The sequence below is a fragment of the Pelophylax lessonae genome (assembly GCF_965119305.1).
Source record: "Pelophylax lessonae genome assembly, chromosome: 3".
In the NCBI taxonomy this organism is placed as follows: Eukaryota; Metazoa; Chordata; class Amphibia; order Anura; family Ranidae; genus Pelophylax; species Pelophylax lessonae.
The window spans coordinates 529,171,273-529,197,393 of NC_138770.1; the positions used below are offsets into that span (position 1 = coordinate 529,171,273).

Below are 26,121 nucleotides of genomic sequence, written 5' to 3' on the forward strand. Positions count from 1 at the left end.
ATGAGCATTGTAAACTTCTAGTTGGCACCGGTTGGGCCTTCTAGATTGGGATTTGATTTCATTTTCCCACCCCTCAGTTGTGATACTGCTCTGGGACGTCCCGAAGGTGGTGTATCACCGAGGACTACGTCTGTCAATGAGCGCTAGAGAAAAATGGATTTTTGTAAAATCTTACCGTAAAATCCTTTTCTCTTAGCTCATTGACAGACGTAGTCCCCGCCCCTCTGTTTTTTTGAGTTGGGTTGGGTTAAAATCTCTAAAGACTGCTTTTTCACATAACTGATTTGCTGAGGCAGAGAGAGAGAGGATATACCCTCTGGGACTGCCCCTAGGGTGTGGCCAGAGCTTTTTAATTTCCTGTCTAGTCCTGCTCCTGTGGAGGCAACATAACCCGAAGGTGGTGTATCACCGAGGACTACGTCTGTCAATGAGCTAAGAGAAAAGGATTTTACGGTAAGATTTTACAAAAATCCATTTTTTATCTCTCCCGAGAGTGCCACAAACTCCGTAATTTTTGTCTCGCATGCTCTTCTTCGCAGACACTGCAAAGCAGGTTATGAGGGTTTAGCAGCAGAGGTAGCAATGTCAATCCAGAAAGCAGTGGGCGGGGCTAGTTAACTCCAGCTTCTGATTGGTGGGCTACAGGTTTGTGACTCATAAGTTACAATGCTAATAGTCACTCCCTCTCTATTGTCTTCCAAACTCATTCTGACAGTTACAGCCCTACATGAGTGTGACAACACTGCAGTAAACGCATGCATAGTGTAGCAGCATTGTCATCCCATCAAAGGAAGCTGAATTAAGTGGACTTAATTGACACATTGAACAGATATTTGTAGTACTGTAGGGTGAATAATTAAAAATTGTTAGTGCATGTGCTACTGCATTTACTTTTTTTAATAGGAGGTCAGAGTTGTACTTGTGAAAATAAAACTTTCCAAGTATAATTTTTATGTTGTAACAATGTAACGGACTGCGAGGCTCCCTAGAAACACTGGTACTATTTATAATTTATTTCATAATGACATTCAGTGTTGCCTCTTGTTAATAAAATGCCTCAGTCATATACTTTTTGTTACGCTCAGCGCTCCGGGCCCCCTGCTGGCCTCGGAGCGCTCACAGCGTGTGTCTCCAGGCGGTGCTCCTGCGTCTCGGCATGTGCGTCCCCGCTCTCTAGGGCGCACACGCACCGGGACTCTTAGATCTAAAGGACCAGTGCACAGGTGATTGGTGCCTGGTCCAAACTGGTTATTAAGGGTTAAGGTTTGTGAAAGGCAGTGCTGACTTAATTAGGCTTCACCTGTGCACTACCCATAAATACCTTCTCCTCACACAGCTTCCTGCCGGATCTTTGTGCCTTGTGCCTCTGTGAAAGCGTTCCCTTCTGTGTTTGTTTGCTTTGCCTGTTGCCGAATCCTTGCTACCGACATCTCGCCTTTGAACCTCTGCCGCCTGCCCTGACCTCTGCTACGTCCGACTACGCTCTTGCCTACTCCCTGTGTACCACGCCATATCAGCTGCCAGAGAGATCGAGTTGTTACTAGGGGACACGACCTGGTAGTTACCGCCGCAGCAAATCCATCCCGCCTTGCGGCGGGCTCTGGTGAAGACCAGTAACTGCTTAGAACCGGTCCTCTAGTATAACCCGCGCCATCGCCTCTCTGGTCCAGAGGATCCACTACCAGTCCTGCCGGTTCGTGACAGTAAGATCCGGCCATGGATCCCGCTGATGTTCCGTTGCCAAGCCTAGCGGACCTCACCACCGTTGTGGCCCAGCAAGGTCAACAGTTGGCCCAGCTGACCGCTATGTTTCAGCAGCTCCTGCCAACTCAGCAACAGCCAGCTCCTCCGTCAGCATCTGCTGCACCTCCCACACCAGCAGTTGCCACCAGGTCCAGAATCCGCTTGTCTCTGCCGGACAAGTACGACGGAGATCCTAAATTGTGCCGAGGGTTCCTGTCTCAGTGCTCTCTTCACCTCGAGCTACTGTCTGACCAGTTTCCGTCTGAGCGAGCCAAGGTAGCCTTCATCCTCAGTCTGCTTTCCGGGAGGGCCCTGGCCTGGGCTACACCATTTTGGGACCTCGCTGATCCAGTCACCGCATCTGTCCAGAATTTTTGTCAGGAGTTTCGTAACGTATTCGAGGAACCTGCCCGAGTTACCTCCGCAGAGACTGCCTTGCTAAACTTGTCCCAAGGAACTTCTACCGTGGGTGATTATGCCATCCAGTTCCGTACCCTTGCCTCCGAGCTGAACTGGAACAATGAAGCTCTTTGTGCCACTTTTAAGAAGGGACTCAATAGTGACATTAAGGACGTCCTTGCTGCACGTGACCTGCCTACTACACTGAGTAACCTCATCTTGCTGGCCACCAGGATCGATAAACGTTTCTCTGAGAGACAAGAGGAACTCCATCTTGAAAAGGAAAGAGCTCGTCCTAAACGCTACCCTTGTCTGGCCCCTGTGTTCCAGCGTCCACCTCAACCTGTCTCTGGGTCTTCCACTGTGGAGGCCATGCAGGTGGACCGGTCTCACCTGACCCCGCAAGAACGAAGCCGTCGTAGAGACGAGAACCTGTGTTTATACTGTGCTAGTACCGAGCACTTCCTTAACCTCCCTGGCGGTATGATTCTTTTGGATTTTAGGTGCTGAAAGCGGTACCATTATTTTAGGTGCTGAAAGCATGTAATTCTTGTGAATGAGCAGCCCAAACCAATTGTATACATTTATTATACATATTATATATATATATATGTATGTATACATATATTATGTATACATATATTATATATATATATATATATATATATATATATATATATATACATATATATATATATATATAATGTATACAATTGGTTTGGGCTGCTCATTCACAAGAATTACGTGTATATATATATATATATATATATATACGTATATATATATATATATATATATATATATATATATATATATATATATCTATACATATACATATATATGTACATATATATGTATGTATATATATATATATATATATATATATATATATATATATATAATATGTGTGTGTATATATATATATATATATATATATATATATATATATATATATATGTATATGTGTATATATATATATATATATATATATACGTATATATATATATATATATATATATATATATATATATATATACTGTATATATATATATATATATATATACATATATTTACATAAAAAGTACAGTAAAACTGCAGGAAAGGGCACTGGGGGGTAATGTAATGTGATTTTATTTTATTTTGAACGATATCAGTGTGTTTGGTGCATTTTACATTCGAATTTGCCGCCGGTTCCACCCCCCGGCGGACGTCACGTCGCCGGAGACGGAAGCCGGGGCTCACAGACGATCGGGAGAGAGCTCCGCCGCCGCACACCGCTCGCAGTCTTCGCTGGATCCCGGAGAAAAGGTAAGTAAAACCTCCTCCAGCATCCAGCGATCTTCTTAGCGCTACCCCGAGTGTGACTCGGGGTTACCGCTTTTGGCACTAAAATCTTACCCCGAGTCACACTCGGGAATACCGCTAGGAAGGTTAAGGACTGTCCTCTTCGTCCCCAACGTTCGGGAAACGCTCGCACCTAGTGAATGTGGGAGAGGCATTACTAGGTGTGGATTCTTCCTCTCCACGTCTCATCATACCCGTGCAGTTGTTCCTGTCGTCCAAGTCCTTCTTTTCTGCTGCAGCCTTCTTGGACTCCGGCTCAGCCGGCAACTTCATTCACGCCTCCTTGGTCGACAAGTACCGAATTCCTATAATTCGTCTTCCCAAGCCGATCCTCATCTCTACGGTCAACGGGGAGAGACTCTCTGCTATGGTACAATACCGCACCCAGCCTCTGCGGATGGACATTGGGGTGTTTCACACAGAGACTCTGGAATTTTTTGTTCTTCCCTTTTGCTCTTCCGAACTCCTGCTGGGTCTACCGTGGTTGCAACGCCATTGTCCTGTCCTGAATTGGTCCACCGGTGAGATTTTACGTTGGGGTTCCTCCTGCTCTGACCGGTGTCTCAAGCCTGCTCCTATCAAACGGGACCCACTAATTCCTCCGCCACCAGGTCTCCCCAAGCCTTACCACCATTTTGCGGATGTCTTCTGTAAAAAGCAAGCTGAGACTCTTCCTCCTCACAGGCCTTATGATTGTCCTATTGACCTGTTACCTGGCTCTACTCCACCTCGAGGCAGAATTTATCCTCTCTCACCTCCAGAGACTCAGGCCATGTCAGACTATGTACGTGAGAACTTACAGAGAGGGTTTATTAGGAAGTCTTCTTCCCCTGCTGGAGCCGGTTTTTTCTTTGTGTCTAAAAAGGATGGTTCGCTCCGCCCCTGCATTGACTATAGAGGACTCAATAAAATTACCATTAAAAACCGTTACCCACTGCCTCTAATCTCTGAGTTGTTTGACCGTCTCCGAGGAGCCAAGATTTTCACCAAGCTGGATCTCCGCAGGGCCTACAACCTGATCCGCATTCGAAAGGGAGACGAGTGGAAGACCGCTTTTAACACCAGGGACGGTCATTTTGAATACTTAGTGATGCCCTTTGGGCTCTGTAACGCTCCTGCAGTCTTCCAGGAGTTCGTGAATGACATCTTCCGGGACCTTCTTTACACTTGTGTAGTAGTATACCTGGATGACATCCTTATTTTTTCCTCTAATTTGGAGCAACACCGAGTCCATGTCCAACAAGTTCTCACCCGTCTCAGGAGTAATCGCCTCTATGCCAAGATTGAGAAGTGTCTGTTTGAGCGTTCCTCCTTGCCCTTCCTGGGGTATATCATCTCTGCCCAAGGACTTCAAATGGATCCTGCCAAGCTCTCAGCGGTTCTGGACTGGCCACGCCCCTCTGGCCTCCGAGCCATACAGAGGTTCCTGGGTTTCGCCAACTACTACAGACAATTTATTCCTCATTATTCCACCCTGGTGGCCCCCATCGTGGCCTTGACTAGAAAAGGTGCAAATCCCAAAACCTGGCCTCCTCACGCTGAAGAGGCCTTCCAGTCCCTGAAAGCCGCCTTTGCTTCTGCACCTGTTCTGTCCCGGCCAGATTCTTCCAAGCCATTCTATCTGGAAGTGGATTCATCCTCAGTGGGAGCCGGAGCTGTGCTAACTCAGAAGTCATCCAGAGGCAAGACCATAACTTGTGGCTTCTTCTCTAAAACCTTTTCCTCCGCCGAGAAGAATTACTCTATTGGGGACAGAGAACTGCTGGCAATTAAATTAGCCTTGGAGGAATGGAGACATCTTCTCGAGGGTGCTCCTCACCCTGTGATCATCTTTATGGACCACAAGAACCTAGCCTACCTCCAGTCAGCTCAAAGACTAAATCCCCGCCAAGCCCGTTGGTCCATCTTCTTCGCCCGCTTCAATTTCCAGATTCATTTCTGCCCAGCTGCTAAGAACATCAGGGCAGATGCCCTTTCTCGCTCTTCAGATGTGGTGGGTGACATACCCACTCCTCAACACATTATCCCCCCAGAATGTCTCATCTCGGTTGCTCCTTTGGACCTGCGTCTTCTTCCCCCCGGCAAGACCTACGTTCCTCCTCGTCAGCGGTTACAGATTCTCAAGTGGGGCCACGCTTCCCTTTTTGCTGGTCATCCTGGAATTAAAAAATCTCTTCAATTAATTTCCCAAAGATATTGGTGGCCCACTCTGGAGAGGGACGTCACAGAATTCGTCCAGTCCTGTGTGATCTGCGCTCGTGACAAAACTCCTCGTCAGAAACCTGCGGGTCTTCTTCTGCCTCTTCCTGTTCCTGAGACCCCTTGGTCGCACATCGCCATGGACTTTATCACTGATCTTCCCTCCTCCCATGGTATGACGGTCATCTGGGTCGTGGTGGACCGATTTTCGAAGATGGCTCACTTTGTGTCCCTGCCTGGTCTCCCGTCCGCGCCTCAGTTGGCCAAACAGTTTTTTCTACACATCTTCCGCCTCCACGGCCTTCCCAGACACATCGTCTCGGACCGTGGGGTGCAGTTTGTTTCCAGATTTTGGAGGGCTCTCTGTGGTCAGCTCGGAGTCAAGTTGGACTTTTCTTCCTCGTATCACCCTCAGTCCAATGGCCAAGTGGAACGGGTGAACCAGATTCTGGGAGATTATTTACGCCATTTTGTGTCCTCCTGTCAAGATGATTGGTCGGATTTACTCCCTTGGGCAGAGTTTTCTTACAATTTCAAGCAATCTTCTGCCTCCAATAAATCCCCATTTTTTGTGGTCTATGGTCGTCATCCTCTGCCACCTCTGCCTCGGACCTCTGCTCCCTCTTCTGTACCAGCTGTAGAGGACCTCCTTCAGGACTTCTCTTCTATTTGGCGAGAGACCCACTCAGCCCTCCTCAAGGCCTCGGCCCGTATGAAGTTCCAGGCCGATAAAAGTCGCAGAGCTCCTCCGGAATTCAGTCCCGGTGACAAAGTGTGGCTCTCCTCGAAATTCATCAGATTTAAGGTCCCAAGTCACAAGTTGGGCCCTCGTTACTTGGGTCCCTTTAAAATCAAGAGCCGCATTAACCAGGTGTCCTACCAGCTCCATCTTCCACCCTCTCTCCGAATCCATAACTCTTTCCATGTCTCCCTTCTCAAACCTGCTATCTTTAACCGCTTCTCTCCTAAACTTCTTTCTCCCACCCCTGTCGCTGGTACCTCTGATATTTTTTCGGTCAAAGAAGTCCTAGCGACCAAAGTCATCCGGGGGAAAAGATTTTTTTTGGTCGATTGGGAGGGCTACGGTCCTGAGGAGAGATCTTGGGAGCCGGAGGAGAACATCCTGGACCGCAGCCTCATCCGCAAGTTCTTGGGTTCCAAAAAGAGGGGGAGACCAAAGGGGGGGGGGTACTGTTACGCTCAGCGCTCCGGGCCCCCTGCTGGCCTCGGAGCGCTCACAGCGTGTGTCTCCAGGCGGTGCTCCTGCGTCTCGGCATGTGCGTCCCCGCTCTCTAGGGCGCACAGGCACCGGGACTCTTAGATCTAAAGGACCAGTGCACAGGTGATTGGTGCCTGGTCCAAACTGGTTATTAAGGGTTAAGGTTTGTGAAAGGCAGTGCTGACTTAATTAGGCTTCACCTGTGCACTACCCATAAATACCTTCTCCTCACACAGCTTCCTGCCGGATCTTTGTGCCTTGTGCCTCTGTGAAAGCGTTCCCTTCTGTGTTTGTTTGCTTTGCCTGTTGCCGAATCCTTGCTACCGACATCTCGCCTTTGAACCTCTGCCGCCTGCCCTGACCTCTGCTACGTCCGACTACGCTCTTGCCTACTCCCTGTGTACCACGCCATATCAGCTGCCAGAGAGATCGAGTTGTTACTAGGGGACACGACCTGGTAGTTACCGCCGCAGCAAATCCATCCCGCCTTGCGGCGGGCTCTGGTGAAGACCAGTAACTGCTTAGAACCGGTCCTCTAGTATAACCCGCGCCATCGCCTCTCTGGTCCAGAGGATCCACTACCAGTCCTGCCGGTTCGTGACACTTTTTAATAGTGTATGTTTTGAAAGTCCTGGTTTGAGTTGATTCTGAGCTGGATAGTATAAATACATTGACAATTTTCTGATACAAAACATGGATAAAAAGCTCTCAGAGATTACAAATTGAATTTCAGAATTATTCAGTTATTTGTCATAAAATCATACTAATGAGGAAAAACAGCTACATGTACCAAAAATCAGTGGGCTAAAATTTCTCTACCGCAGAAAGCATATTTTGGCATTTATTCAATTTTAGTCATCTATGGCTATTTGTTACATTGTTTAAATTTACATAAATTTTTATAAAAACAGTGGTCTGATTTTTTTTTAACCTCTTGGGCTCCATTCACATACCACTATACTTGACAAAAGGATGGATGCAATTTAAAAAGTATGTCTAGCCAAAATGTTTTTCATAAAGCCTCCTACGTTTTTAACACAGTCCGAGGCTCCATTGAGAGATTTAAAGTGGTTGTAAACCTAAGTCATGGAATATGAACAAAGCATGTCCCTCTATAGTGTGTACTTGTCTCAATTAGGAGCAGGAAGTGTCATTTCTGTCTTCTGCCTCATTCCTCTGCCATCAGCATGAATCACTTCTGGCAAGTGTTCCTGACACCAATAAAAAAAATGGTGACAGAGGAGGGATCTCCAGCTGATTGAGAGCCTCAGCTCTGTCCCTGTGAACTGTGTGTAGGGGACGAGGAGGGAGTCTATTCCCTCCAATTAGCTGTTATAGCTCTCCTCACTGAGCTCTGCAGAGTGTAACTTCAGCTATCTGTCCCCTTTTTCTAAAATCTGACAAGCCTAAAAATTCAGCATTTTGAACGGATGTAGAGAATAGAAGACTGCAGATAAACAGGTACAACGTCACTTCACTGCATATATGTAAGGGTTTACAACCACTTTCTCCTATTTTTTTCTGCTGTTGATATTTTACTAGACAGAAAATTGTGCTAAAGCAGGTCATACATTGATAGTTTTTTTTTTCATTCATCCTGCAGATTCCTTATGCAGCATAGATGGATGAATCTCCTGCTGCAGCTATTTTGGCAGCTGGCCCTGCCAGCTTTCAAGTTGTCCAAACAAAGCATGTATCTCTATTCATTGATGGCGAACCTTGGCACCCCAGATGTTTTAGAACTACATTTCCCATGATGCGTAACTACACAGCAGAGTGCATGAGCATCATGGGAAATTTAGTTCCAAAACATCTGGGGTGCCAAGGTTCACCATCAATGCTCTATAGTGTTCACCTGATTGGATGCAGCTGCTTTTCGACCAAAATGTTTCTCCTTGTGTCTTTCAATTTCTCAAATGAGGGATGTCAGATGGAAACAGAATAAAATTCGTACAGTGTATTACCAACTTTTTTCACCTGCAGAAAAACAGGCAGACATTTTTTTCTATATTTAGTAGTGTAGAGAAACCCTGATCAGATTTTGTTTCTGTGTCCTTGTTTCAGATTTTCCATCACTTCTCTCCAACTGAGTCCCAGATAGCAGTAAAAACCCAGTAGGTGTATTAATACCTACCCACTTTATTCTAAACAAGAAAAAATAAATTTTAGCTTGACATATGCCTAAATGTCTCAAAGTTACAATACTAATAAAATTTTGACATTGACACTTTTTTGCATAATTCTATGCATGCTGGTTTCTATGCTGTTGTAGTCTAGACCAGGGGTGATGCAAGGATTGTAGTTTACCTGGGGTATCCTGGGATACCAAAAACAAATGGGTGTAATCAAAATGTAGTAGAGTTTTATGCCACAGAACCTTCTCTAGAACAGACCTTCCCCATAGTAAGGCCTAAACTCAAAAAGAGAAAAGTTACTCTTTTATAGGGAACATGTTTTTTCAGATTGCGAAGTTTCCTGAAAAATCTACATTTTGTCTTGAATTCCTTCTGAAATATACAGTAGCTGTGCAGTGATGTAAATCTACACTATGAAATCATCAAGGGCAAATCTGCCTCTGACTGCTAGTCTTATGGGATTTGCAGTGAGATTTGGAGATGTCAGTACTGCGCTGATCACTGTTCTCCTTGCTGGAGAGGAAGCTGTAACTTAGGGACTGCAGTGCAAGGATCCCCCTGCTTCTGCTTTATTCATTCCGTGGATCTGTGCTTTTTCTTATACTCCTGCTGCATTAATATTTCTCCACCAGTACTCAGGAGAGTAGTCAAAAACTACCCAGAATAACAAGTGGTATCAGCGCTAGGGGCAGAGGCAGCTTACATTACTTTTATAATGCCTCTATCCTTCCTAGGCAGGAGTGACAGGGCATGTTGGGGGTAAACAACTTGCTACATGATCTTCAATAAAACAATTAGTGTACTGGTCAAATATTTTGAATGCAAATGCAATGCCAACTTGGGGCATGTGCTTTGGGTATCCTGCTGTGTGCCCCAGGTCCCCCGGCCCACTAACTGTACTACAGTATGCCCTAGAGAATTGTAAAATGGAAACACTCACAGAGTCGTATTTAAAATTTCAGGTTCTAATTGTTAGGTGGTTAAGAGTTACCTCTTTAAGAAACAGTGGTCTACCTATATATCTGAAACCTAAAATATTGGTACCAAGTTGTATTAAACCAGCTTCTTAATTTATATTTAAAAATTTACAAAGAAAATAGAAAAATATGTTTGGTTACAGTCATTTATTTTTATAGCTGTGAACTTTTTTTTTGTGACTGTATTTTTGTAGCCATTGGCATAAAAAATGAGCCCCCCTGTCACTCATCTAGTATAGTATGAGCAAATGAAAGAAAGAAACTGACTGTTTCTCGAAGCTAAACGATACTTACTAACATAAGACAGGTAGAGTTTTCGGTTATTAAAAAACGATTAATCTTGGTATTATACATAGTGCCCGTCAATTTATAAATGTGCCACTTTTAAGAATTGTTACTACTGCATAGTGCTCTGTTCCATAAATTTCCAAATTTGCAAGTAAATAATCTGTCCCTGACAACTCTCTAGGATTATTCCCAATGGTAGGCCAAGGAAGTAGGAAAATCGTAAAGGATACGGAATATATTTAAAGGGGTTCTAAAGTCAAAATGTTTTTACCTAAGGCTTAATGCATTTTATGCATTTAGGTAAAAAATGCTCCATTACCTGTCCTACTCCTGTCCCTAAACACTTACCTGGTTCTTCTCACTGCTCCAGTGCAATCTCATCTGCAGTGCTGCTCCTCCACCTTCTGGTCTCACAGGGGACAAAGGCTCCTGCTGCTGTCAAACTCGTGTGAGGAGGAAAATGTGAATGTGGTTTACCAGCTGTCTATGGATACAGCTTGGGAGCACGCCCTCATGGGTGTGCCCTGAGCACACGGCTTGCTGAGGGGTCACTCGGAGGAAGGAGCAGCCGAGACCACCTGCAGGAGGTAAGGGGAGGTAAGGAGGTAAGGGGCTGCTCTGTGCAATACCATTGCACAGAGCAGGCAAGTGTAACATCTTTTTTTAATTTAAAACAGATTAACAACTTATCATTTAGTATCACTTTAACTTTATAATTGACAAACTATTTAAGCAAGCATCATTGATTATAAGTTATACAGGTATTCTTTCCAGTCAGTTCCCTCAGTCCATAAGTATTGCTGCATGAACTTGGCCTTACCAGTTCATCCTTATAGAATACTAAAAGACGTGTTTATATCATTTGTAGACTAAACATTTACTGTAATATTGCCTGTGATCATAGCCCTAACCGAGACAGTAATTTGTTAAAGGAATCTCAGAGGAATCTGACTCCTGGTCTGCAGTAGAGAAATTATGTGGGATTAAACGCTGTTTAAATTTAGTTTGACAGCAGCACTCATGGTCAGGAACACTCATATTGTTCCTATACATTGATTCACACACATATGGCATCCTTACTGTAAACTGCGTTTATGGTTTATGAGCTATGTAAGTTAATATAATGGGTTTCACTGTTCTAATCATTTACAGTTTTCTATCAAACATAAATTACAAAAGTAGGCCACTTCAGGGATGGGCTTTAATCTATAACTAAAAGCAATTTCATTATTATTTTTTTTTTTTTTTATGGAAATCATCAGTGAAAGGTTATAATAATTACATTTTGGGTGATAGCCCAGGGTCTGCACCACACATTCAAAATATTTATAGTGTTAACAGGGCAGAAAAGAAGGCTAAAGTCGTATATTACAGTAATATACTGTAAATATTGCTGTTCCTTGAAGTGTGTAGTACTTTATTCATTAACCCATTCTGGAACGGAAGGTTTTCCCCTTCATGACCAGGCCATTTTTTGCGGTTTGGAACTGCGTTAATTTAACTGACAATTGTCGAGGTTTGGGTGAGATCGAGGTTCATAAGCAAGCATGATATTTAACATTGATTGTATGTCAGCCATATTTTACACCTTTCTATTCTTGGAATCCTTTGACTTTGTTTTTACAATAAATCTTTTTATCACAAACTGTGGCATTGAAAGTTTTAGGACTTTTCTGAGGTATGCCTCAAGTGGTTTGTAGCCATCACCCCCAGTGCTGGATTAAGAGGAATCATTTGTTGTTTGTTCATTTGCACAACACCATCCATGGTGTTTTGGTTCCCCTCTAGCTGCAGAGGGCTAACATTTATTACTCAGACTGCCGTATGTTGGTTCTCCAACAGCGCCTGAACTTTTTAGGAGTACATGTGTTGGTATACTCACTGTAGAACCTAAGGGGTAATCCTCTGCCTTGTGCAAAAAGGTTGTTTGATCCTGTCATCTCTGAGCCTCCCCTTATTTTACTGTTCCCAATCTATCTGCTGATAGTGGGCACATTAAAACTGGCTTCGGCCTGAGTCGCAGCGTTTCCTCCTGGCCGACAGCACCCAAATTACGATAGAGCGGGGTCCTGTCCGGAGCAGTGCCTACCCTGTTCCTGGTGTGTTAAGTAGCTGTCCCCCACTACCCCTGGAGGGGTTTGGGGTGGACGTGGGCCCCTCCCTTGGATGGTCAGACCCCTGGGTTCCCATACTTCCCCCCCTGCCCTCTAAAATTTCGGTCACTGTGGGTCTTTGGGCCCCTCTCTCCTCCCTGGTTGAGGTTATGAGCTGGCTGTTGCCACATGCTCTTAGGAGGGGCTGGTTAAAGTTGCTGCTGACCGGGCTGACCAGGTTTTCCTGGGGCGCAATGGGGGGTTAAGCAGGGTTCCCTGCCACCCTGGGGGTTGGTGACTAGGACAGGGATGTCCTCTGGGCTACCTGCGGCAGTTCTTGGGCTGGGGGAGTGAATTTTTTAACATCGGTGGGTACACGCCTCACGCGGCCGGGTCTGGGCTTGCTTGCTGGAAACTATGTGAGGCGGCCCCTGTGAGGGTGACTGGTGCCACTGCCTTCCATTTGGGCATTCGCTGCCCCTGGGTGGTTGGCTTTGCTGGGGCCCGCATCATAGCCTTCAAAAATGTAGGCTCCAGCTTGCGCAGCCATTACGGTGGGGCGGCCTCAGTGTGTGTAGCTGAAGTCCCCACTCTTATTTTAGACACCTGCCTGGCTGAGGATCCATGCAATTGCGTCTGGGCCTCAACAAAAATGTAGGCTGTGGCTTGCGGCCTGCTAGGCCATGTGGCCAGCTTGGCACCTTCCTTGGAAGGGGTAGTGCTGTGGGGGTGTTTAATTTTTTTAATGACAGCCTTGCCACCATTATTGTGTGGGACACCTGCCCTGTTTTAGTGAGGGTACCTTGCCTGCGCTTCCACGTAACGGCGGGTGTCCCCCTTTTAAGGGGGCTACAGTATCTCACAAAAGTGAGTACACCCCTCACATTTTTGTAAATATTTTATTATATCTTTTCATGTGACAACACTGAAGACATGACACTTTGCTACAATGTAAAGTAGTGAGTGTACAGCTTGTATGAGTGTACAGTGTATATTTGCTGTCCCCTCAAAATAACTCAACACACAGCCATTAATGTCTAAACCACTGGCAACAAAAGTGAGTACACCCCTAAGTGAAATGTCCACATTGGGCCAATTAGCCATTTTCCCTCCTCGGTGTCCTCTGAATCATTAGTGTTACGAGGTCTCAGGTGTGAATGGGGAGAAGGTGTGTTAAATATGGTGTTATCGCTCTTACTCTCACATACTGGTCACTGGAAGTTTAACATGGCACTACATGGCAAAGAACTCTGCGAGGAACCGAAAAAAAAAATTGTTGCTCTACATAAAGATGGCCTAGGCTATAAGAAGATTGCCAAGACTCTGAAACTGAGCTGCAGCACAGTGGCCAAGACCATGCAGTGGTTTAACAGGGCAGCTTCCACTCAGAACAGGCTTCGCCATGGTCCATGGTTGGTCCAAGGGCTACAGTTTGTATGTGACGTCTCTTTGGATGCCACTCCCCTGCTTTCTAGACTATCTGTCTTAGCAGTGGTGCTGCGATGCATTATCTGGCTGAAATGCTGGTCTGTGGACCAGGCTTCTAAGAAGGCCTTGTCTAACCTTCCATTCATGGGGGATCACCTGTTTGAGCTTCCTTGAATGACATCATCAAGGGCCTCACAGGGGGAAAGAGTACTCTTCTTTCTCAGGCTTCCAGGGGTAAAAAGTCCCGTCGAAGATGGGGACCGTCCTTTTCGGTTCACAAGCAACTTTTTCCTCCCTCAGGGTCTCAAGACAAGGGATCCAAGTCCTTTTCAGGCCTCCGCTGGGGGTTCCAAAAAGTCTTGGTCGGGCAAACCACGAGCAGGTGCCGCCAGACCTGCAGACAAAAATTCCTACGCATGAAGGGCGCCTGGACGTCTTCGCTGCTTTCCGGATCCGTGGACCTCCATGATCCAGGACAAGTAGGTCCACAAAGTAATTCGCTCTGGCTACAAGATCGAATTTCGATCATATCCTCCGGAAAGCTTCTTCCCTTCCAATCTGCACTTATCCCCAGATTGCTTTAAGGATCTCTTTGGGGCGGTGCAGGATTTGTTACTTTGAAGGGTGATTGGTCCCGGTTCTAGTATTACTGTGTCAGCGGAGGGATACCTGAACAATCTGCTTTTACGAGCAGAGCCTTCGTCCACCTTGTTGGACAACTTGGAGATTACTCTGCAAATGCTGAAGGAGTTTGATTCGATTCTGAATCTTCATAAGTCTGCCCTGGTTCTGTCCACAAGCCTAGTCTATCTGGGTCTTATTTTGTCCTCAGCCAGAGTGTTTCTTCCTTGGAAGAAATTTCAAAGTCGCAGGAGGCAAGTCGATTTTTGCTAACCAGCATACGGTCATCTCTTCAGACTTGCATGCACCTGTCTGGGTGGGAAGGCATCCTCGGCACAGATTGTGCTCAGGGGGTCTGGTCTCAGGAGTATCTCAGAAAATTAGAATATTACATAAGATCAAAAAAAAAAAGTATTTTTAATACAGAAATGGCTTACTGAAAAGTATGTCCATGTACAGTATAGTATGCACTCAATACTTGCATCTTTACTGCATCAATGCGCATGGCATGGAGGTGATCAGCCTGTGGCACTGCTGAGGTGTTATGGAAGCCCAACTTGCTTTGATAGTGGTTTTCAGCTCATCTGCATTGTTGGGTTTGGTGTCTCTCATCTTTCTCTTGACAATACCCCACAGATTCTCTATGGGGTCTAGGTCAGGTGAGTTTGCTGTCCAATCAAGCACAGTGATACCGTGATCATTAAACCAGGTATTGGTACTTTTTGCAGTGTGGGCAGGTGCCAAGTCCTGCTGGAAAATAAAATCAGCATCTCCATAAAGCTGATCAGCAGAGGGAAGTATTAAGTGCTCTAGAATTTCCTGCAAGAGGTCTGCGATGACTTTAGACTTGATAAAACACAGTGGAACAGCAGCAGATGACATGGCTCCCCAAACCATTACTGACTGTAGAAACTTAGAACTGAACCTAATGCAACTTGGCATGTGTGCCTCTATGCTCTTTGTCCATACTCTGGGACTTTCATCCGAAAAGAGGACTTTTGACCACTGAGCAACAGTCCAGTCCTTTTTCTCCTTAGCCCAGGTAAGATGCTTCTGATGTTGTCTCTGGTTCAGGAATGGCTTGACACAAGGAATGCGACAGTCCATGTCCTTGATACGTCTGTGTGTGGTGGCTCTTGAAGCACTGACACCAGCCATAGTCCACTCCTTGTGAATTTCCCCCAAATTCTTGCATGGCCTTTGCTTCACAATCCTCTCAAGGCTGTGGTTATTCCTGTTGCTTGTGCACCTTTTCTACCAAACTTTTCCTTCCACTTGACTTTCCATTAATATGCTTGGATACAGCAGCCAGCTTCTTTAGCAATGACCTTTTACCCTTTTTGTGGAGGGTGTCATTGACTGTCTTCTGGACAACTGTCAAGTCAGCAGTCCTCCCCATGATTGAGAGACCATTTAAAAGCTCAGGAAACCTCTACAGGTGTTTTAAGTTAATTAGCTGATTAGAGTGTGACACCATGAGTCTACAATATTTAACTTTTTCACAATATTATAATTTTGATAATTGATACTGACATTTGGGTTTTCACTAGCTGTAAGCCATATTCATGAAAATTAAAAGAAAGAAATGCTTGAAATATATCACTTTATGTTTAATGAATCTATATTCTATATGAGCTTCACTTTTTGAATTAAATTACTGAAATAAGTGAACTTTTTCTGTGTCAATCTTTTTATTAAAGTTTAGAGTAACAGGAAAGTACAAAATAAAACTGACAACATAAACAGTACATAATAAAAGAAAAAAAATGGTGACAATAGTAGATAAAAGATGGTAAGGGTTTCGCTATGAACCCATAAACCGCTCACAAGAAGGTGTGACAAACGACAATAATGTGATCAATCAAGTGTAACCTCTATGGTACCAGTCAGTAAAGTTGTGTCTCTAACCAGACATCAAAGGGAGAATTTCCTGAGGTAGGTTGTCATGAGCAAAACCTTACAATTAGCCATAGAATGAGGATAAAGGCCAACTGTTGGGCTAACAATATAGCAAAAAATAAATAAATAAATAAATAAATAAATAAGATATAAAGAGAGAGAAAAGAGGAAGGAGAATAAGAAAGAGGGAGAGGAGAAAAACAAGGCAAGAGAAAGCGTGAGAGCTTGTTTGTCCAGAATCCCATCTAGCCATCAAACCGGTGTCAGTCTCAGGTGTCCGAAACCTGAAGATAAGAAAGCCCGTGGCTCCATATCCTTTCAAATAGGGATTGTTTGTCCCACAGGACACTGAATAGTTTTTCGTGTAACATGATCCAGGTAAGCTTTCGCTTCATGAGGGCTAAATCAATCACAGTTTGATCAATAACTTTTTGATGATATTCTAATTTTTTGAGATGTACCTGTATATGATATTTGGCAATGGTTTGCATGATTTATTTATTGTGACATTTGCACAACCATTATTGAGTTATTTACACATATATTATTGCAGAGGTTGTACATATATATTATTTGTTTATTTTTATAATTACAATAGTGCACAAATATAACAGGTATATTTTTTTTTATTACAAGCCATGCAGCACCTTACACTTTTTACTTGCTTACTTATAGTTGTGGGAACACTATTAGGTATCTGCTGCAGCCACAATCTAGTAACACAAATACCTATTCACCCAAAGTGGAAGTGCAGAAGTATCTCACACCTATTGAATAGAATACAATGTAGCAACTTGTGTATCACTGAAATTGACTAAGCAATTCTGAGAATGTCAGCAAGTCTGCATTGGCAAAATTGGTTGGTGTTTGAAGTCAAGGCAGTAGGCATTAAACATGTAAAGCTTGAGGCCAGTAGTCTAGATTTTGCAGTAAACATTTTGTGGACAAGGATGGTAACAAAAGTTTACAGTCAGTTAACTTTGGTCAGTATATCAGTATACTTGGTCAGTATATATACCAGGTCATGCCCACAACAAAGAAAAGAAAGAAAATCGAAATCCAAGAACCAGTTGGGTTAGGGATTCAAAGCACAACAAAAATTGTTTCTAATGACCAAGTTTACATACAGTAAATGTTCTTGAAATTAACCTTCTGATAGCTAATCCACAATATGTCATAATGTTCAGGATGAGACTACCTCTTTTAGATTTGATCATCTTATGGCGAGGTCTACATTGGAATGTCTTCAAACAGAATCAAAAGGAGGATCTTTTGGGATACAAAAATCTATTATCAATATGAGGAATAAATATGTTTCCACATACAAGCCAGTGACATTGTGGATTAATTTCAGAATATTGTGAAATCAGAATTGGTTAAACTACAAGAATTCTGTCAGTAACAAAATATTAGAAATACAATTAATTTAACCAAGAAAGAAACCAAAGCCTTCAATGCATTGAAAATGAGAAATGATTTAGTGATTCACCAGGCACATAAGGGGGGCACTAGTGGTCTTGGATACTGCCAGTTACAAACAAGAAGCACAAAGGCAGTTGGATGATCACACTACATACCACCCTCTTAGTTCTGATCCCACAAAAATTACTACATCTATTGGATGTAGGCAAGGAGATGGGGGTTCTGGATCAGAAATCTGTGGAATACCTCATGGTGACACATCCCATTACTTCAGTTTTTCACCATCTTCCTAAAATACACAAGTAAGACACTCCGGTGAAAGGCTGCCTCATAGTTTCTGGCATAGGATTATTACTAGAGAGACTGGGAGAATGAACAGACCAGTTCCTCCAACCACTTGTTGTTCATTTACCTGGTTATATAAAAGATACTGGTCATTTGTTAGCCCACATGCAGGAAATGTTATGGTCCATAGAATGTACTTAGATTACCATAGATGTTAAATCTTTGTATTCTTGCACCCCCCACTCTCTTGCACTGCTAGCCATTAAACATCATCTCTCAAGTTACAGTATTTTCAGTCCTAATGTACAGGAGTTTATTGTATAGCAATATAATTCCTTTTGACACACAATTTTTTTTATGTTTGATGAACGATATAATATACAGAGTTAAGGTGTATCCTTGGGGGTAAAATCCCCCCCCCCCCCCCCGGTGAACCTTTATATGGGCTGGTGGGAAGAATTATCTTTATTTACTCATAATACTCCGTTGAAAACCAATATTGCCTGGTATGGTCACTGCATTGATGACCTGATTGTAGTATGGCATGGGTTGGGTTACGCCATAGGTGAGTTCATGAAATATCTCAACAACATTTCTCTAAATTTAGAGTTCACCTGTGTGCACTATCAAACCCAAATTTACTATTTGGATTTGACTCTGATGGGACATCCAGACTGTAGCACAGTGACTTTGAGGACTTTTAGAAAGCTCTGTGCAGGGAATTTCCATTTTATAGGCTAATAGCTGTCACCCCAGTCATGCCATCAAATCTTTGCCCACTGATGAATTCATCAGGGCCAGAAGGACTTGTTCGACAGAGGAGGATTTTCTGAAAGAGTGTAGAGTAATTCAAAACTGACTCAAAGCAAGGGGCTATAGTGTAAAAACAATAGCTAGAAGCAAAAACATAGATCTTCATAGAGTTAGGGCGGAGATGATAGGGAATAGTAGTACAAAGAAACATAAGCATTGTAGCAACTATAACAAAAATAAAGTTAACTTTGTTACTACATTTTCTTCAGACTACAACAAAATTGTTGCAATTCCTAAAGAACATCTTCCCATTCTGTATGCCGATAAAGATCTATATAGTGTCATCAAGGGTGGATACAATTTTTCACGTAGAAGGGCCCTTAGCTTGGGCAACATGTTGTCACCTAGCTTGTTTTGCTCACGGAAACCAAATAAGCCACAGCTTTCCACCACAGAATCCTATATGTGTGGCCTAAATACTTGCAAGCAGTGCATTAAACACAAAAAAGTACCTTAGTGACTTATTTTAGAGCTAATAAAACATATTACCTTTAAACGATATATTAATTGTAGCTCCAAATCATGTAATTCAATGCAGTGCCTGTAATTTGCAATATGTTGGGTGTACTATACGCCTGCTGAGAGTTAGAATCTTGGAACATGTGAATGACACTACTAATATTAATGCCAAAAATATTTCAAATGTGTCAAAAAATTTCAGAGAAGTACACTTTTCCATTTTTTGGTACTGAACAGATTAAAAACCCCCCAAGAGGAAGCGATACTCATCGTATTTTGCTTAATCATGAGATTTGGAACTCTTACAGTCGCATTGATATGCTCCTAACCTATCAAACCTACCTAGACTCCATCCTGGGAGCAGACATAGGGTCTCACACTATCTCCAATCATGCCCCGTGACCCTCACACTTGCCCCCCTGACTAGGGCAGACAGGGAATGGACGTAGCGCTTAAACGAAAACCTCTTGGATGATGCTGTAGTGGTCCAGAAACGTTGGGTAACTATTTCAGCGAAAATACCGGGGAGGAAGTAGCACCATCTTCTGTATGGGAAGGCCACAAAGCAGTGGTGAGGGGCGAACTCATATCGCAAGGGGCTCGTCTTAACAGGGAACGAACAGTGGAGCTCAGGCAGCTTCTTGAGAGGCTTTGTAGTGCGGAACTGACCCATAAGCGTACACTATCGGACAAGGCCCTCCAATCTATTCGCGAAGAATTGTCGACGCTGCTCGAGGCCCAGAAACAGAGACATCTTTGGTACCTTTCTCACAAGTTCTATGAGTTCGGTAATAAGTGCGGACGCATGCTGGCACGGGCACTGCGGAGACAACGGGCGGCCACCCGCATCCCTAAAATCCAGACGGCCCGGGGCGACATCACGCAACACCCCTCCCGCATTGCGGAGGCGTTCTGGGATTATTACACTCAGCTTTACACCTTGTCGCCGACAGTGCTGACAGCTAAACGGGAACGCATCCTTGCTTACCTGGAGGAGGCTGATGTACCGCATTTTGCTGGACAGGCGGATAAGTCCCTGGAAAAGCCCATAACCGAGACTGAACTGGCGGCAGCTCTTAAAGCTCTGCCGAAAGGCAAGAGCCCAGGCCCTGACAGGCTCACAAACGCATATTACCTCAAATTCAGCTCCTCACTCCTGTCCCCGATGTGTACCTATTTTAATGCTCTGGCAACGGGTCCTCAGTTTCGCGGGATGCCCTCTTAGCCCACATCACAGTCCTCCCCAAAGAAGGGAAGGGCCTCACTTTGCCTAGCAGCTACCGGCCAATATCACTCCTGAACACGGACATTAAAATCCTGGTCAGGATTCTGGCGGATAGGCTGAAACCACTCCTGCCGTCGGTAATACACCCCGATCAAACGGGATTTATTGCGGGCAGGGAGGCACGGGACAACTCTAACAGGGCGCTGCAGATTATCCACTGGTTTAGATCCCAGCCTACCCATCCACCCTGTCTCCTGCTGTCTACGGACGCTGAAAAGGCATTTGACAGGGTGGACTGGGTGTACATGGAGATGGTGTTGGAACACCTGGGCCTTGGCCCCCACATGTCTAGCTGGTTGGCGGCGTTGTATGCTTCCCCGGAGGCTAGGGTAAAGGCAGGGGGATTTTTATCCGCACCCTTTCCGATTCGCAATGGCACACGCCAGGGGTGCCCCCTTTCTCCGCTTATTTTTCGCACTGACTCTGGAACCTTTGCTGGCCAGGGTCAGGGCGAACCCAGATATTGGGGGAGTCACTGTGGGCCCCACCGAACACAAGTTATCGGCATACGCAGATGATGTACTGTTTTACATGACCAGGCCCCTGACATCCTTACCTGTCCTCATGGCAAAACTTCGGGAATATCATATACTCTCGAACTTTAAGATCAACTTTGATAAGTCGGAAATCCTGCCCCTTAATATCCCGCAGGAGTTAGAAGCCTCGCTACGTTCCTCTTTTCCGTTCACCTGGTGCCACTCTAAACTTAAATATTTAGGGTTTTTCCTACCTGACTGTGTAACAGATGTCTTTACGCTGAACTATATGCCCTTACTGACGACGATCCACAAGGATCTCGCTGACTGGACTAAATTATCAGTAGCATGGATTGGCAGGGTGAATGTGTTAAAGATGAATATCCTGCCACGAATCTTGTTCTATCTGCAGATGTTGCCTGTCCACCTGCCTAGATCCTTCTTCTCGAGCCTCAACAGTCTGTTCATCTGCTTCATCTGGAATGGTTAGCATCCTCGCCTAGCCTTCCAGCACATGCAACGTCCTAAGTGTGTGGGTGGCCTGGGGATCCCGGCGGTCCCGAAATACTACGAGGCGGTCGCCTTACAGCGGATTCTCGATTGGTACCACCATGTCCGGGGCAAACTCTGGGTCCCCATGGAGAAATTCATGGCGGGCAGGAACCTGTCTCATGCCCCGTGGCTGGTGGGGTCCCACAGGGGACTTTCCCCACTGGTGTCCCCGTCCACCGTGCACACCCTACAGGTCTGGGATGAGGTCAATAAGAGACTCCAGCTGTCCACCCGGGTCTCCCTGCTGGCACCCTTGGGGGGGTTCCTCTGGTTCTCCCCTGGAGAGGACATGTCCTTCTTTGGGAGCTGGACGCTGGGCGGGGAGATTCGCTGTGGCGGGTTTGTCCAGGAGGGGTCGATTGTATCACTGAATGAACTCAGGGAACGCAATGGACGTTTTCCCATGGACTTCTGGAGATACAATCAGCTCACCCATTTTTTGTGCCCCATTGTGGGCGAGGTTCGCTCTCCAACTTTAATGACATCTTACGAGAAACTTTGTATATCTAGAGACCCGATACCCCACTCCACCGCGCTGCTTTATCAGCTTCTTCTTTCTGGGGATCCCACGCCGAGGCCTCTGTTCATACGGGTGCAGGAGAGAGACCTACAGTGCACCTTCACGGATCAACAGTTGGATCACATGTTTCAGCTGTCGCATACTAGCACGGTGGATACCAGGATGCAGGAGAACGGGTACAAGCTGCTAACTCGCTGATACAGGGCCCCTCGGGGCTCGCACAGATCTACCCGGGTCAAACTGCTGGCGGGGCTGTGGGGGCCGGGGCTCCTACCTTCATGTGTGGTGGGAGTACCTGCTCCTGCGTCCCTTCTAGCTGGATATCGGGGTGCAGATCTTGGCGATTCTGGATGTAGACATCCCCGACGACCCACGGCATTTCCTGCTCCACCTCCCGTCCATTCCTCTTAGCAGGTACAGGAAAAGCGTCCTGCCACATCTCCTGAATGCGGCTCACCGCCTGGTGCCGATTTACTGGAAACAGGCGGTGGTGCCAACCCGTGAGTCATGGGTTAAGCTGGTAAACAGTATCATGGACACGGAGGAATGGATGGCTAGGTGTAAAGACTGTTATGATAAATTTTATGCTAAATGGGCACTGTGGGCACACTACACTGCCGCAGGATCTTCATAGTTATGCCCTTGAGTGTTATATGCTTGAGTTACTGAAATTATATTTTACCAAGACCTCACCCACTGACACCCCACCCCCCTTCACCCCCTTTAGGCTCCCATTCTTCTTTCCTCTTATGGGACTCTTTGCCCCACATTACAATTCACCAGTTACCTCCCCCCCTCTTTTTCTCCATTGTCCCCTCTTTTCTACCCCATCTTTTCCTCTGTTTGGAGCGAAGGAGTCGATCCCCCTCCCCCTCCCGCCCTTCCCCGGGTCAGACCCCCCTGGAACGCTAGCTTAATGGGTCGAGCTGGGTGGGTGGAGGGCCACATACCAGAGCTGAGCAGGCTGCTAGGGTGGCACTGGATATGTTCAGTTACGCACTTGCCAGTTGACCTAGACTGTTCATCCACACATCAGCAAGTATGTTGCTTGGAATTCCCCCCTTTTGCTCCTACCATGTTATGCAGCATTGTATTTTTTTACCTTTATGGTTGTCTTTTTCTCTCTTTTCTTTGTATTGCAATTTACTTAAATAAATATTATTGTTTTGCTACATTAGTTGGAATAATATGAAAACATGTTCTAAATGTCAATGATATGTCTCTCATATGTCTGCTTTGTCTCTTTCTTTTTTTTCTCCATGTGTTTTTAATTGACTTGATTGTTTTGATATAAATATCAGTTTTTAGATCAAATATGTATGCTTTTATGAAGGCTGCATAGCCAAATGCGTCAGCATATAGCCTGTACCTGTGTACCCATGTAACAAATAAAGTACTTTTATTGAAGAGCATCCGAGTTGCCAGCCTTCCTGATTAATTGTGTTCTGGCAACTGTCTTCAGAATGGGAGGGGTTAAAATAAGCTAAGGTTCAAATAAATACAAATAATGTTCTGGTACTCCCAAGACAAATACATAAGAATGGGAACAGGCATGGGGTGATGACAGAATAATAAAACCTTTTAAACATACTGTAAATTGTTGAGTGCCTAATCACAGAACAGTAGTTGGATCCAGACAAATGATCTGCTGCACTGTAGGGGGTCAGGAAGTTATTTTTTTCTCCCTTGCAACAAAATTGGCAACAGTTGCCCAGAGGGTTTTATTGTGCTTTTCTCAAGAGCACACTGTGAGAATTGTAAGAATCTGAACTGGATCAACATCAGACTATTTTCAACCTTATTAACTATGTGACCTAATTAGTATAAGCACCACCCATTACCACTCTGTGACCCTTTTGAGCTGGGGACAGGTACCAGGTGCAAGGCTTCTTGGGGTGAGCACACTTCCATGCACAGATACCAGTCCAGTGGTGACAAAACAGTAGTGTGTTTATTGTGCTATTTACAAGTATATTTATAGGTGCTGCACACAAAATAAACCGTGCAAAAACTCCAAAACAAAATCCTAGCCATATCCTGGCACTAACTACACACAATCAAAGTCCTAACTATCAGGCTGTCCAAGCCTAAGGCTTTTCAGTCTCCACATACAGTCTATTTGCTTTTCACCAACCTTCATTTCTCACAGACACCACCTGTCTGTTCCCCAGGCTCTAGAGCAGGGGTCTCCAAACTGTGGCCCGTGGGCCAGATGTGGATCTTTGATTGTCTTTATCTGTCACTTGGGGCACTATTCCTTTCACTGATACAAGGCACTATCTCTTCCACTGACCCCAAAGATGGTGCACATATTCTCCTACTGTCACCAATGATGGGGCACTATTCTGTCCACATTTGACCATCAAGTCTATGTCGTTGTTTACTCCTACCAATGTCAGAGACTTTTCTACTCCCACTGGCCAGAGTCTGGCACCTCTAAAGTTTGAAGGGCAGTAAACTGGCCCTTTTTTGAAAGTTTGGAGACTCCTGCTCTAGAGCACTGACTGTGTGTCCCAGGTGAATCTAAAATTGCCAAAAGGGAGAGGTGCAAAACCTGAACTGGACAGAGGCTCAGAGGCCTCTCTAGCCCCTTTCACACGGATGATCCACTCAGAGCCACCTTCCAGTTTTTGAGACGGACCTGACCAGAAGGTCCATGCATTCCTTAGGTTAGGTGGGTGCAAACGGACTCCTACCTCCAGGTCTTATCCAGTCCACTAAAAAAATGGAAGAGGATCCATCCCCTTACGTTTAGGTGGCACAGATTTGAGGGTTATCGGGTGTAAATGGACAGAGTCCATTTACTTCTGGACGCCAGTAGAGAAGAGTTGTCCATGTCTGCTTTGCAGAATCTGAGCAGACATGGATGTGTCATCCACCTGTTCTGCTCCGATCAGCAGGGGATCTGTAAGCCAATAGACCCCGTGTGAAAGGGGCTTAAAAGTGTATGAGAGGAGCCTGGGAGTTGTGAAAATCCTCAACTACACTCTGCAAATGGCTCAGACATATCAGCCCTGTTAGAATATATATTTATCTGGTGCCTCATTATTTTTTAGTTATGGAACCTGCACTTTTTTTTTTTTCTTTCAAATAGTTATAATTACCAATATTTAGATTTCAAAATCAAATAATAACATTGTAAGGTGTTTTTCCTAATACTGTTTCAGATTAAAAATGTTTTCACCAATGACGAACTTCAAAAAAAGCCAGTTTCCAGCGAGAAGGAAGGAAATCACAAGGTAATTACTACTACTGATGTAATCTGGAGATATCATTTACCACTAAATATTACTATATTGATACAGATCCCTGGTGGTTTGCTTAATTTTCAATTTTGCATGGTTGCTGTTTAGGATTATTCTAGATTGATTTGACCTGGGCCTTCCTGTATTGTATACCTGCTTGTGTCCATTGTGATGTTTTAGAGGGTTGTGTCTAAAGTGTGAGAAACATAGGTAATCATGTATATTTAGTAGTTGTTTAATCACAAAAGATATACAGTATGCCTAGTGGGTTGGGTCAAGAAAACTGATACATTTCCAGAATTACCCTTTTAAAAGGGCCTTAAGTTTTTAGGAGGAGTTTTGCCCCAAGGATCCTGGGTCCTGTTCTAGGGCCTTGAGCGTTTGGCTCACATGGTTGACAACTGAAAAAAAGCTGGGGCCTTACCAATGCTACCCAAAAAAAAATGGGATATGAATTGGGGTCACCGAGTACCACTAGAACCTCCGCTGGTCAATTGCTACAGTCACATGGTTCAGAGAAAACAATGCATGGGTGGGTGCTCTTTCGGTCTGTAGTGAGTGAGAATCAGTGGGAAAGAGTCTGCGCATCCTTTCAGGGACTATTAACTGAGAGAAACTGAAGTTCTAATATGTCTTTGGGTATTCTCCCTACTAATTTTTCTGCTACCATTTTATGTGCAGTAAAGCTAAAGTGAAGCAGACTACTTTTATTCTACATT

The 26,121-nt window shown here is 44.6% G+C and overlaps 1 protein-coding gene across 1 annotated transcript in view; it reads left to right on the forward strand.

Moving 5' to 3' along the window:
- Positions 1-26,121, forward strand: part of WDR27 (WD repeat domain 27) — a 522,635-nt gene that overhangs the window by 103,204 nt on the left and 393,310 nt on the right. Inside the window, exon 14 of the mRNA XM_082251222.1 lies at positions 25,325-25,396. Coding sequence (XP_082107348.1) covers positions 25,325-25,396 — 72 coding nt within the window. The remainder of the gene's footprint in view (positions 1-25,324; positions 25,397-26,121) is intronic.